At 40.5% G+C, this 13,030-nt stretch overlaps 1 protein-coding gene across 3 annotated transcripts in view; it reads right to left on the bottom strand.

Moving 5' to 3' along the window:
* HMCN1 (hemicentin 1) overlaps positions 1-11,612 on the bottom strand; it is a 924,522-nt gene extending 912,910 nt beyond the window's left edge. For all 3 annotated transcript variants that reach the window (XM_073642974.1, XM_073642975.1, XM_073642976.1), the window contains exon 1: positions 11,182-11,612. In XM_073642974.1, coding sequence (XP_073499075.1) covers positions 11,182-11,446 — 265 coding nt within the window. In that variant the 5' untranslated portion in view covers positions 11,447-11,612. The remainder of the gene's footprint in view (positions 1-11,181) is intronic.
* Between the last annotated feature and the right edge of the window lie 1,418 nt (positions 11,613-13,030).

Raw genomic sequence — 13,030 nt, 5'->3', positions numbered from 1 at the left:
TGTATAAAATGGTAAGTTACTGGCAATAATAATCATTTTTTTGTCATATAGTACATTTATGGTTGGTGTGAGGCAGTGACGGGGATCGTATACGAGGGACGTTATATATCCCCCAGAATGTGTACAGAGACCTATTAAATCCATTGGAGTGCATTGCAGTCACAAACTCACCTGCGGCTGCAATGCAGGAATGAAGGTGAGCATTGACCTGGTCAGCCTATCTGGCTAAGGCAGGTTAGTAAAACCTGGCTGGGCCTTCATTTCTTGGGGGAGGCTACAGGAAGGCAGTGGGGCGGCCTCCTCCCTCCAACCCGAGTTTTCCAGTGGCTCTTGAAACAGGTCCTTTAAAATCCCTGCACTAAGGATTAGTGGTGTTCTATGTTGGAACCTGCTAGGAGCATAGCAGGAAAGCTCAGCAGGATTGAGTGTGGCTGAATCCACGCCTGGGAAGGCTCTGCACCTGTCAGGCTCTGAGCGGCCCGGCACGGCCGTTGCCCACCGTTGTTTAAGGACTCGTGTTAACCCGGCTGCGAACCGGAGGACTTTTCTGTTTACCCGTGAGTTGCTGAATAAAGCTGTTTATGTTGGACTTGCTTGGGTCACTGCCTCAGTTACTGCACGGTGTGAACATCGCCGCCTTACATTGGACAGTCTTTCCTTCATTTAAAGAGTTGTCTCACGCACATAAATCAAGCCACAAGGGCACTTCAAAATATATACAACAAAATTACTATCGCAAGTAAAGAAAAATCATTGATCAGAAACGATTTGCCCGTGCAGGGATGATGAATATTGTCCCTTAACAACATTTGACCAGTGTACACAATTTAAGCATGGGAATGTCCCCGTTTTAGGAGTTGTCAAAAATTTTTCAAAAGATTTTTTATCACTAGCCAAATCAGCTCAAGCAACTTTATCTCTGACATTTTCTGATCTCCGGTGGCACTTTAGTGGTAAGTGAAATTCTTTTATGTTTTGATATGATTGAGAAACTGTATTACAATGTTTTTTCTTAATTTTTTGAATCAGAAAAGACCAGGGATGATATTTTTTAGAGAATACCATCCTTTTCTCTTTTTGTTTTATTTCTTGATTAAAAGGTTTTATCCTTTCTAGTTTTAAAAATTTATCAGGATATCCTCAGTTTCAGAACATATCTGACATCTCATCAAGCCTTTTCTCTAATGTGTCAGGGTCAATCACAATTCTACGGACTCTTTGAAACTGCGAATGTCATAAAGATTTTTTCAGATGTGGGGGATGACTGCTTGAAAAAAGTAAAAGATTATATATGTCAGTGTTTTGTTTTTTTAAAAAAAAGGTCAAAGCTCAGGGCATTATTAGAGTCTTCTAAGACAATTGTGTCTAAAAAATTAATCCTGTCTGTATTATAATTAACCATAAAATTAAAATCTGTAAATGTAAAATCTGTCTGGAGGTGGCACATGCGCAGATTGAAATCTTGGCTCAATGACGAACTGAAATCTCAATCTTTAGCTACTGCCTACAATGATGCAAGGTGTGGGTTCGATTCCTGGGGAGGCCAAATCAGATCACAAGAGTATTTATTTAATTAATATGTGTGCAGAGCAAAGATGCTGGCCCCGCTCCCTGAGGAGAAGGAGCTACAGAGTGATAAAAAAAGAGAAAACATCATACAAAGAGAGTGAGTGGAAGTTGAAACAAAGCCCTGATGTGCTGGGACAGAACGACTGCCCCCTCAAAATGGGACAGTCCCACTGAATCCGGGACGGTTGAGAGCTATGGTTATATAAAGACAGCTGGACTGCAATATATGAGGAGTTAAAGGTGGTGGCTGTAGTTCATATTGGGATAACCTGATGACAGATTCCCTTTAAAGTGACTCTGTCAGCATAGAATGACTGTACAAATCAAGTATAGGGACGTGGTGCTTCACAGCGGGGTAATTCATTTATATACACCTTCCAATCTGCTTGGTTTCCCTCTGTCTCCACCCTTCTACAGTGGTGGCCAAAAGTATTGGCACCCCTGCAATTCTGTCAGATAATACTCAGTTTCTTCCTGAAAATGATTGCAATCACAAATTCTTTGGAATTATTATCTTCATTTAATTTGTCTTCAATGAAAAAACACACAAAGAATTGTCCTAAAGCCAAATTGGATATAATTCCACACCAAACCTAAAAAAGGGGGTGGACAAAAGTATTGGCACTGTTTGAAAAATCATGTGATGCTTCTCTAATTCGTGTAATTAACAGCACCTGTAACTTACCTGTGACACCTAACAGGTGTTGGCAATAACTAAATCACACTTGCAGCCAGTTAACATGGATTAAAGTTGACTCAACCTCTGTCCTGTGTCCTTGTGTGCACCACATTGAGCATGGAGAAAAGAAAGAAGACCAAAGAACTGTCTGAGGACTTGAGAAACCAAATTGTGAGGAAGCATGAGCAATCTCAAGGCTACAAGTCCATCTCCAAAGACCTGAATGTTCCTGTGTCTTCCATGCGCAGTGTCATCAAGAAGTTTAAAGCCCATGGCACTGTGGCTAACCTCCCTAGATGTGGACGGAAAAGAAAAATTGACGAGAGATTTCAACGCAAGATTGTGCGGATGGTGGATAAAGAACCTCGACTAACATCCAAACAAGTTCAAGCTGCCCTGCAGTCCGAGGGTACAACAGTGTCAACCCGTACTATCCGTCGGTGTCTGAATGAAAAGGGACTGTATGGTAGGATACCCAGGAAGACCCCACTTCTTACCCCGAGACATAAAAAAGCCAGGCTGGAGTTTGCCAAAACTTACCTGAGAAAGCCTAAAACGTTTTGGAAGAATGTTCTCTGGTCAGATGAGACAAAAGTAGAGCTTTTTTGGGAAAAAGCGTCAACATAGAGTGTACAGGGAAAAAAAAAGCGGCATTCAAAGAAAAGAAAACGGTCCCTACAGTCAAATATGGTGGAGGTTCCCTGATGTTTTGGGGTTGCTTTGCTGCCTCTGGCACTGGACTGCTTGACCGTGTGCATCGCATTATGAAGTCTGAAGACTACCAACAAATTTTGCAGCATAATGTAGGGCCCAGTGTGAGAAAGCTGGGTCTCCCTCAGAGGTCATGGGTCTTCCAGCAGGACAATGACCCAAAACACACTTCCAAAAGCACTATAAAATGGTTTGAGAGAAAGCACTGGAGACTTCTAAGGTGGCCAGCAATGAGTCCAGACCTGAATCCCATAGAACACCTGTGGAGAGATCTCAAAATGGCAGTTTGGAGAAGGCACCCTTCAAATATCAGGGACCTGGAGCAGTTTGCCAAAGAAGAATGGTCTACAATTCCAGCAGAGCATTGTAAGAAACTCATTGATGGTTACCGGAAGCAGTTGTTCGCAGTTATTTTGGCTAAAGGTTGTACAACCAAGTATTAGGCTGAGGGTGCCAATACTTTTGTCTGGCCCATTTTTGTAGTTTTGTGTGAAATAATCAATGATTTGATTTTTGCTTCATTCTCTTTTGTGATTTTTCCTTGCAAGCAAATTAAATGAAGATAATAATACCAAAGAATTTGTGATTGCAATCATTTTCAGGAAGAAACTGAGTATTATCTGACAGAATTGGAGGGGTGCCAATACTTTTGGCCACCACTGTATGTCCCTATGAAGCCAGAGCTGTCAATCAAAGAAGAGGAGGATGGAGATAGAAGGAAAACAAGCATGTGGGTAGGTCTAGTTAAATGACTGGCCCCGCCGTGAAGCACCTAGCGGCAGTACTCAGCGTGAACAGTCATTCTGTGCTGACAGAGTCACTTTAATGTATCTGACAAAATTCATTCCTCTATTAAATGCTCAATTTATGTTGGTGACCATTTTCCTGTGGCACAACAGTTCTCTACAGCTAGATGTGCCATAGCTGCCTGGTGGACACATGGCTATGAGTCAGTCCTTCTGAAGTAGAACAGTCAGGAATGCTAATAAGGAAACTTTGAACTAAGCCTTCAGGGTAGATAAGAGCACATCTGATGCCATTACATGTTGTTTTCTTACACATATTATGGAACTTTTTTCATTGTGGGAATGTGAACAGATAATCTTAACATTTTCTAGCCTTAATATTTTTACAGCTCTGCCAAAAGTCTGGCCTTAATTATATTTTCAGCTCATTGTTTATATTCCTTCTTAGTGAAAATATAAATATTGTTGTATCTTAACTAATACTTCCTTCATGGCGGGTACAAGAAAACTAAAAACGGGGTCAAAAACTCTAAAGTTAATAAACAGACATTTTAAGGATTTTTCTCACAGGATAATGACGTTATTCCTAAAGCTGAAGCCAAAAATATTTCACATTGTTTTTTATTACATTTGCACAGAGAATAATATTACAACAGGCACTACCAAAAGTAGCATATAATAGCTGGGCTTTCAAAACTATTCCCCTATAGTGATTGTTCAGCCACATGTTTGTGACAGCAGTATAGACTTTCAATGTGGAGTATAATTCCATAAATCTAATGGCTGAGAAAACAAGAAATTGTATAATATAATAATCTTTATATAGTGCTAACATATTCCGCAGCACTTTACATACATTATTATCCCTGTCCCCATTGGGGCTCACAATCTACATTCCCTATCAGTATGTCTTTGGAGTGTGGGAGGAAACCGGAGAACCCGGAAAAAACCCATGCAAACACGGGGAGAACATACAAACTCCTTGTAGATGTTGTCTTTGGTGGGATTTGAACCCAGGACCCCAGCGCTGCAGTGCTAACCACTGAGCCACCATTCTGCCCTACACAGTGTATAAACTACACAGTAGATGTGTAAAGAGCATGGGCACGCTTGTCAACATTTTCCTAACTTTTTGACATGTAAGAAGATAGCACTATCTAGCATCTGGGTGCTACTATCCCTTGATCACCAGACAAAGGGACCATGTAGCACACTTCTAAATTTACCGATGGCTTAGAAAATAAAGAGTTACAACATAATCTAAATATGACATGAGAAGTTGAGGTTTAGCTTCAGTTACAATGTTCTGACGTGTTAAGTACATATTTTTCTACAGTTGTCTATTGTCAGTTGTTATTTTTCTACAGGTTGTCATTAACGGGAATCTTGAAGGAAAAGACAATTAACAGTTTTGGTTGCGCTGACCGAAATGAAGATCCTTGATCCAATAATATATAGAAGTGTTTTTTATTCCACAACGCGTTTCCATGTGAGACTGGCGCCTTTCTCAAGTAAAAAAAACAACAGAGAGGGGTCTTCTCTCTATCGCTCTCTGTCTCCTGTAGAGTGTATGCTCTTATGGCTACTGGGTCCATGTTCTCTTCTGTAGAGTGTAAGCTCTTATGGTCAGCAGGGCCCTTTCTCTCTCCTGTAGAGTATAAGGTCTTATGGTCAGCAGGGTCCCCTCTCTTTCTCTCTCTCTCTTTCTCCTGTAAAGTGTAAGCTCTTATGGCCAGCAAGGTCAATTCTCTCTTGTTATGGTCAATGGGGTCCTCTCTCTCTCCCTCTTGTAGAGTATAAGCTTTTATGCTCAGCGAGGTCCTCTCTCTCTCTTTTTCTCTCCTGTAGAGTGTAAGCTCTTATGGCCAGTGGGTCCTTTCTCTCTTCTGTTGAGTGTCAGCTCTTGTGGTCAGTGGGATCACGTCTCTCTCTATTTATCTTATGTAAAGTGTAAGCTATTATGATCAGTTGGTCCTCTCTCTCTCTTTCACTCTCCTTCACTCTCTCCTGTAGAGTATAACCTTTTGTGGTCAGTGGGGTCCTCTCTCTCTCTGTTTCTCTCTTCTGTACAGTGTAAGCACTTATGGCCAGCAGTTCCATTCTGTCTTCTGTAGAGTGTAGCTTCTTATGATCAGCAGGGTTCTCTCTCTGTTTCACTCTCCTATAGAGTGTAAACTCTTATGGCCAGTGGGTCCATTCTCTCTCCTGTAGAGTGTAAGTTCTTATGGTCAGCAGGGCCCTTTCTCTCTCCTGTAGAGTATAAGGTCTTATCGTCAGCAGGGTCACCTCTCTTTCTCTCTCTCTCTTGTAAAGTGTAAGCTCTTATGGCCAGCAAGGTCAATTCTCTCTTATTATGGTCAATGAGGTCCTCTCTCTCCCTCTTGTAGAGTATAAGCTCTTATGCTCAGCGAGGTCATCTCTCTCTCTTTTTCTCTCCTGTAGAGTGTAAGCTCTTATGATCATCAGGGTTCTCTCTCTCTCTTTCTCTTTCCTATAGAGTGTAAGCTCTTATGGCCAGTGGGTCCATTCTCTCTTCTGTAGAGTGTAACTTCTTATGATCAGCAGGGTTCTCTCTCTCTTTCTCTCTCCTATAGAGTGTAAACTCTTATGGCCAGTGGGTCCATTCTCTCTGCTGTAGAGTGTAAGTTCGTATGATCATCAGGATTCTTTCTCTCTCCAATACAGTGTAAGCTCTTATGGCCAGTGGGTCCATTCTCTCTTCTGTAGAGTGTAACTTCTTATGATCTGCAGGGTTTCTCTCTCTTTCTCTCTCCTATAGAGTGTAAACTCTTATGGCCAGTGGGTCCAGTCTCTCTTCTGTAAAGTGTAAGCTCTTATGATCATCAGGGTTCTCTCTCTCTTTCTCTCTCCTGCACAATGTAAGCTCTTATGGCGAGTGGGTCCATTCTCTCTTCTGAAGAGTATAAGTTCTTATGGTCAGTGGGGTTCTCTCTCTTTTGTAGAGTGTAAGCTCTTATGGCCAACAGGGTTCTCTCTCTTCTCTTACTATGTGTATTTTCTGACCAATTACAAGCTTTCCAGTATTGAGATTCTTGCAAATTTATTCACCGAAAATCACATTTTTTAGAAAAAGTCAGTGAATTCAAATTTCAAAGGATCTGCTCATCTCTAATGCTCATATTTTTCCCACATTATACATAATAATATGCAGTTGAAACCAGAAGTTTACATACACTATATAAAAAGACACATATGCATGTTTTTCTCAATATCTGACATGAAATCAGAATAAACCTTTCCCGTTTAGGTCAATTAGGATTACCATAATTTTTTATATTTTTAATATTTGCCAAATGCCAGAATAATGAGGGAGAGAAAGTGTTTTAAGGCATTTTTATTGCTTAATGTAAAGTCAAAAGTTTACATACATTTCATTAGTATTTGGTACCATTGCCCTTAAACTGAATGACTTGGGTCAAACGTTTGGGATATCCTTTCACAAGCTTCTCACAAGAGTTGGTCTGAATTTGGGCCCATTCCTCCTGACAAAACTAATGTAACTGATCCAAGTTTGTAGGTCGCCTTGCTCGCACCTGCCTTTTCAGCTTTGCCTATAAATTTTCAATAGGATTGAGATCAGGGCTTTGTGATGGCCACTCCAAAACATGGACTTTGTTATCCTTAAGCCACTTTGTTACCATTTTGGCAGTATGCTTCAGGTCATTGTCCATTTGGAAGACCCATTTCCGCCCAAGCTTTAACTTCCTGGCTGATGTCGTGAGATGTTGTTTCAGTATTGCCACATAATCTTCTTTTCTCATGATGCCATCTATTTTGTGAAGTGCACCAGTCCCTCCTGCAGCAAAACAACCCCACAACATGATGCTGTCACCCCCGTGTTTCACAGTTGGGATGGTGTTCTAAGGTTTCCAAGCTTCTCCCTTTTTGCTCCAAACGTAATGATGGTCATTATGCCCAAATGGCATCAGACCACAGGACATATTTCCAAAAATTAAGGTCTTTGTTCCTGTGTGCATTTGCAAACATTAATCTGGCTTTTTTATGTTTCTTTGGAGTAATTGCTTCTTCCTGGCAGAGTGGCCTTTCAGCCCATGTTGATACAGTACTAGTTTCACTGTGGATTATTTTAATTTCCGTGGTCTTTTGCTTTTGTCCTTGGGCTGATATGCACATGTCGGACCAAAGCTCGTTCATCTCTGGGACACAGAACCCGTCTAATTCCTGAGCGGTATGATGGCTGGACATTCCCATCTTGTTTGTACTTGCATATAATTGTTTGTACAGATGAGCAAGGCACCTTCAGGTGTCTTGAAATTATACCCAAGGATGAGCCAGACTTGTGCAAGTCCACAATTCTCTTTCTGATATCTTAGCTGATTTCTTTAGACTTTCCCATGATGCTACCCAAAGGAGCAGTGTGTTTCAGGTATGCATTAAAATACATCCACAGGTGTGTCTCTATAACTCAGATGTCAAAAGCTTCCAACCACATGACATCATCATATGGGCAGTCCAGAATTGTTTAAAGGCATATACAGTTATATGAAAAAGTTTGGGCACCCCTATTAATCTTAAGCTTATTGTTTTATAAAAATTGGTGTTTTTGCAACAGCTATTTCAGTTTGATATATGTAATAACTGTTGGACACAGTAATGTTTCTGCCTTGAAATCAGGTTTATTGTATTAACAGAAAATGTGCAATCTGCATTCAAACAAAATTTGACAGGTGCATAAGTATGGGCACCTCACCAGAAAAGTGACATTAATATTTAGTAGATCCTCCTTTTGCAAAAATAAAAGCCTCTAGTCGCTACCTGTAGCTTTTAATGAGTTCCTGGATCCTGGATGAAGGTATTTTTGACCATTCCTCTTTACAAAACAATTCCAGTTCAGTTAAGTTTGATGGTCGCCGAGCATGGACAGCCCTCTTCAAATGATCCCACAGATGTTCAATGATATTCAGGTCTGGGGACTGGGATGGCCATTCCAGAACATTGTAATTGTTCCTCTGCATGAATGCCTGAGTAGATTTGGAGTGGTGTTTTGGATCATTGTCTTGCTGAAAGATCCATCCCCTGCATAACTTCAACTTTATCACTGATTCTTGAACATTATTGTCTAGAATCTGCTGATACTGAGTGGAATCCATGCGTCCCTCAACTTTAACAAGATTCCCGGTGCCGGCATTGGCCACACAGCCCCAAAGCATGATGGAGCCTCCACCAAATTTTACTGTGGGTAGCAAGTGTTTTTCTTGGAATGCTGTGTTTTTTTGCCGCCATGCATAACACCTTTTTGTATGACCAAACAACTCAATCTTGGTTTCATCAGTCCACAGGACCTTCTTCAAAAAAGAAATTGGCTTCTCCAAATGTGCTTTTGCATACCTCAGCCGACTCTGTTTGTGGCGTGCTTGCAGAAACGGCTTCTTTCGCATCACTTTCCCATACAGCTTCTCCTTGTGCAAAGTGCGTTGTATAGTTGACCGATGCACAGTGACACCATCTGCAGCAAGTTGATGCTGCAGCTCTCTGGAGGTGGTCTGAGGATTGTCCTTGACTGATCTCACCATTCTTCTTCTCTGCCTTTCTGATGTTTTTCTTGGCCTGCCACTTCAGGCCTTAACAAGAACTGTCCCTGTGTTCTTCCATTTCCTTACTATGTTCCTCACAGTGGAAACTGACAGGTTAAATCTCTGAGACAGCTTTTTGTATACTTCCCCTGAACAACTGTGTTGAATAATCTTTGTTTCCAGATCATTTGACAGTTATTTTGAGGAGCCCATGATGCCACTCTTCAGAGGAGATTCAAACTGGAGAACAACTTGCAAGTGGCCACTTTAAGTAGCTTTTCTCATGATTGCATACACCTGGCTATGAAGTTCAAAGCTCAATGAGGTTACAAAACAAAAAAAAAGTGCTTTAGTAAGTCAGTAAAAAGTAGGTAGGAGTATTTAAAACAAGAAAATGATAAGGTTGCCCATACTTATGCACCTGTCAAATTTGTTTGAATGCAGATTGCACATTTTCTGTTAGTACAATAAACCTCATTTCAAGGCAGAAACATTACTGTGTCCAACAGTTATTACATATATCAAACTGAAATAGCTGTTGCAAAAACACCAATTTTTATAAAACATTAAGCTTAAGATTAATAGGGGTGCCCAAACTTTTTCATATAACTGTAATCTCAGTGTACTTTTGACTTTGCAGTAAGTAATAAAAATGTCTTAAAACATTCTCTCCCTCTCATTATTCTGGCATTTGGCAAATATTAAAAATTATGGTAATCCAAATTGACCTAAAATGAGAAAGATTTCTTCTCATTTCATGTCAGATATTGAGAAAAACATGCATATGTGTCTTTTTATATAGTGTATGTAAACTTCTGGTTTCAACTGTCTTTATACATATATAATTCAATATGTCTAGTTAAGATTTGACAGCTAACCCTTGATGCATCTATCCATAAATAAACCTAAGGACTGTGGTAAATAATATAATAATATATGATTCAGTGAAGGGTCTTAAATATAGGGGTCTTTTCATCTTAGATATTAAGGCTTATCCATGGCTTATCCATGGACTATCTCTGATTGATGTAGGTCTTACCTCGAGCCCTACATGTCAAGAAAAACGTCACACCTTAACCCATGTGTCCTGCCTGATGCAGTGGCTGCTGGCGGTCACATCTGGGTGCAGAAAGATTGGAGTGGTGGCTATGCAGTTGGCACCCACCTTGCAGAGCAGGTGTTGGGAGACCCACATTCTTGAAATAGTTAAAGGTCCCAGAATGGAATCCCACATCTTTCAGACATTTATAGCATACCAATGGCATAAAGCATGAATGACAAACTGGTGAACAGATGCCTCCTTAAATATTTGAGCAACTTTCATTTGTAAAGAGTCAAAAATGGCAGCACAGTCAATATAAAGAATGGAAATGATGACAAAACCTACTTCGCTGCTACTTACAATACTATGTAATTGCATCCAACATTACATTGGATCTACAGCATCCTGAAAGAGCGGCACTGCAAATGACTTCCATAGAAGAAAATGAAAAAGGTAACTAACAGAGAGCAACAGGTATGGTTTTGGCTACTAGCCAAATGTGTAGACTACGTAATGTGATTAAATATGTCAATATACTACATACCCAAGTGATAACAGAGAAAGAAATCAGCTACATAGATTAAGGACTTCATCATAAGTTACTGTGTCTGATATATGGGATGTGTTCTAGCATCATATAGACTGCTCTATACATTCTGTATGTGCTGTGTCCTAAATGCCTCCAAGGTGTTCTCTTAACCAAGAAGTATTAAAGGCGATATGTGGAAACATATAGACAAAGTTATTTTACCGAATGATTGACAGAAAAAGCTAAAAGAATAAAGTTCCTGAGACCATTCTTCTCAATTCTATTGTAAACATTTTGTAAAAGTGCAAACGACTCACAACAACAACTAGTGTACAAGAAGGACTTCTTACCTGGATCATGGAATGGCACTAAAGCAAAATTATACAAAGGTTTTTTCGGTCTGCTTAAAGATGTTTCTAAAATCTTTGATGCTCCTTCTATTACTTGTACTAAGTCATCATACATGGATCCAGTAACATCAAAAACAAATGCTAACGTGGAGGCTCCATCCGGTGTTTTTCCTTCATCTGGCTCCGTTTCTGCACAGGAATTTTGAAGTTGAAGCAGGAGTAAAATGACTGTGAGCTGTATGGAAATGCTCTTACATTTAATCATTCTTACAAGGTCCTCTTCACTAATAGAAAGTCACTTTTAATGGACTGAAGAATAAGTCCTTATGACATGGCTTTCCTATCCACCCGGCTTTCAGTAGTCTCTTAAACTGCATGAAACAATGAACAGTTCAAAGGGCTGAACCAAACTGTGCTCCAAATTCTATTTTCTTTTTGCTTAGTAGAAAGAACAAAGGTTTTAGTTTCTTTCTTAAGTCATGACTGCCACCTGCTGGAAATGTTGTTCAAGCGCATCACAGTCAAGTTAGACGTTACGCAGAGATGTTAAACTCAAATACAAAGAGGGCCAAAATTATAAACTTGGACAAGGTATCGGGCCAACATTGAAATTTAAAAAAAAATGTCTACAATTGAGTAAAGGCTTCCTTATCATCAAATATAATGATGAACCTTTTCATGTGGAAACAACTTAAAGTGGTTGTCCCACAAATAATGTACATTTTAATTAATATCTATTAATATTAATATAAAATAAACACAAAATCACAAATGGTGCATACTGGAGTAACATATTATGTTATGTAAGAGCAGTAAAAGCATATGGCCCAATGGCCTAATTTAAATATGTAATAAGAAAGGATAAAAACCTTGAATAATACAGATAATAAAGTTTGATGCCAACAAAAGTGCCCCAAACACAGTAAGTTACCCCCACAGTGAATTCCTCCACAGTACCATCCACACGCAAGGTATGATGACCCTAGTGTGCTCCCCAAACCTCCCTGGCAAAGTATGGTGAACCCATAACAGTATGATTCACCAACTGTGATACCCACACAGCCCTCCACACAGTATAATGGATCCCACACAGCCCTCCACACAGTATAATGGATCCCACACAGCCCTCCACACAGTATAATGGATCCCACACAGCCCTCCACACAGTATAATGGATCCCACACAGCCCTCCACACAGTATAATGGATCCCACACAGCCCTCCACACAGTATAATGGATCCCACACAGCCCTCCACACAGTATAATGGATTCCACACAGTATAATGGATCCCACACAGCCCTCCACACAGTATAATGGATCCCACACAGCCCTCCACACAGTATAATGGATCCCACACAGCCCTCCACACAGTATAATGGATCCCACACAGCCCTCCACACAGTATAATGGATCCCACACAACCCTCCACACAGTATAATGGATCCCACACAACCCTCCACACAGTATAATGGATCCCACACAGCCCTCCACACAGTATAATGAGCCTCACATAGTCCTCCACACAATATAATAGATCCCACATAGACCCCCATAGAGTATAATGGGTCCTGCATTGCATTCCATACTGTATAATATCTCCACATAGTCCTCCATACAGTATAATGGCCCCACATAAAAAAAAATGCTCACCTCTCTCTGATCCCCCACTATTCCGGTCTAGGCATTGAGCACTCTGAACCACTGCACTGCTCGTCACAGCGGACGCTAAATAGTGACATCTTTGCACCCCCTGCGCTGAGACCTCAGGCGCAGAGGGAAAATGATGGCAGAGTGTTAACTGACAGCTCCCTCTTTCATTATTGCTTTCAACTGTATCGGCATCCAGGA

The sequence above is a fragment of the Phyllobates terribilis genome, unplaced genomic scaffold (genome assembly GCF_046119375.1).
Source record: "Phyllobates terribilis strain yellow unplaced genomic scaffold, ASM4611937v1 Scaffold_8__6_contigs__length_399053987, whole genome shotgun sequence".
In the NCBI taxonomy this organism is placed as follows: domain Eukaryota; kingdom Metazoa; phylum Chordata; class Amphibia; order Anura; family Dendrobatidae; genus Phyllobates; species Phyllobates terribilis.
The sequence above is the reverse complement of the archived record's forward strand: the minus strand, read 5'-3'. Positions and strand labels throughout refer to the sequence as shown.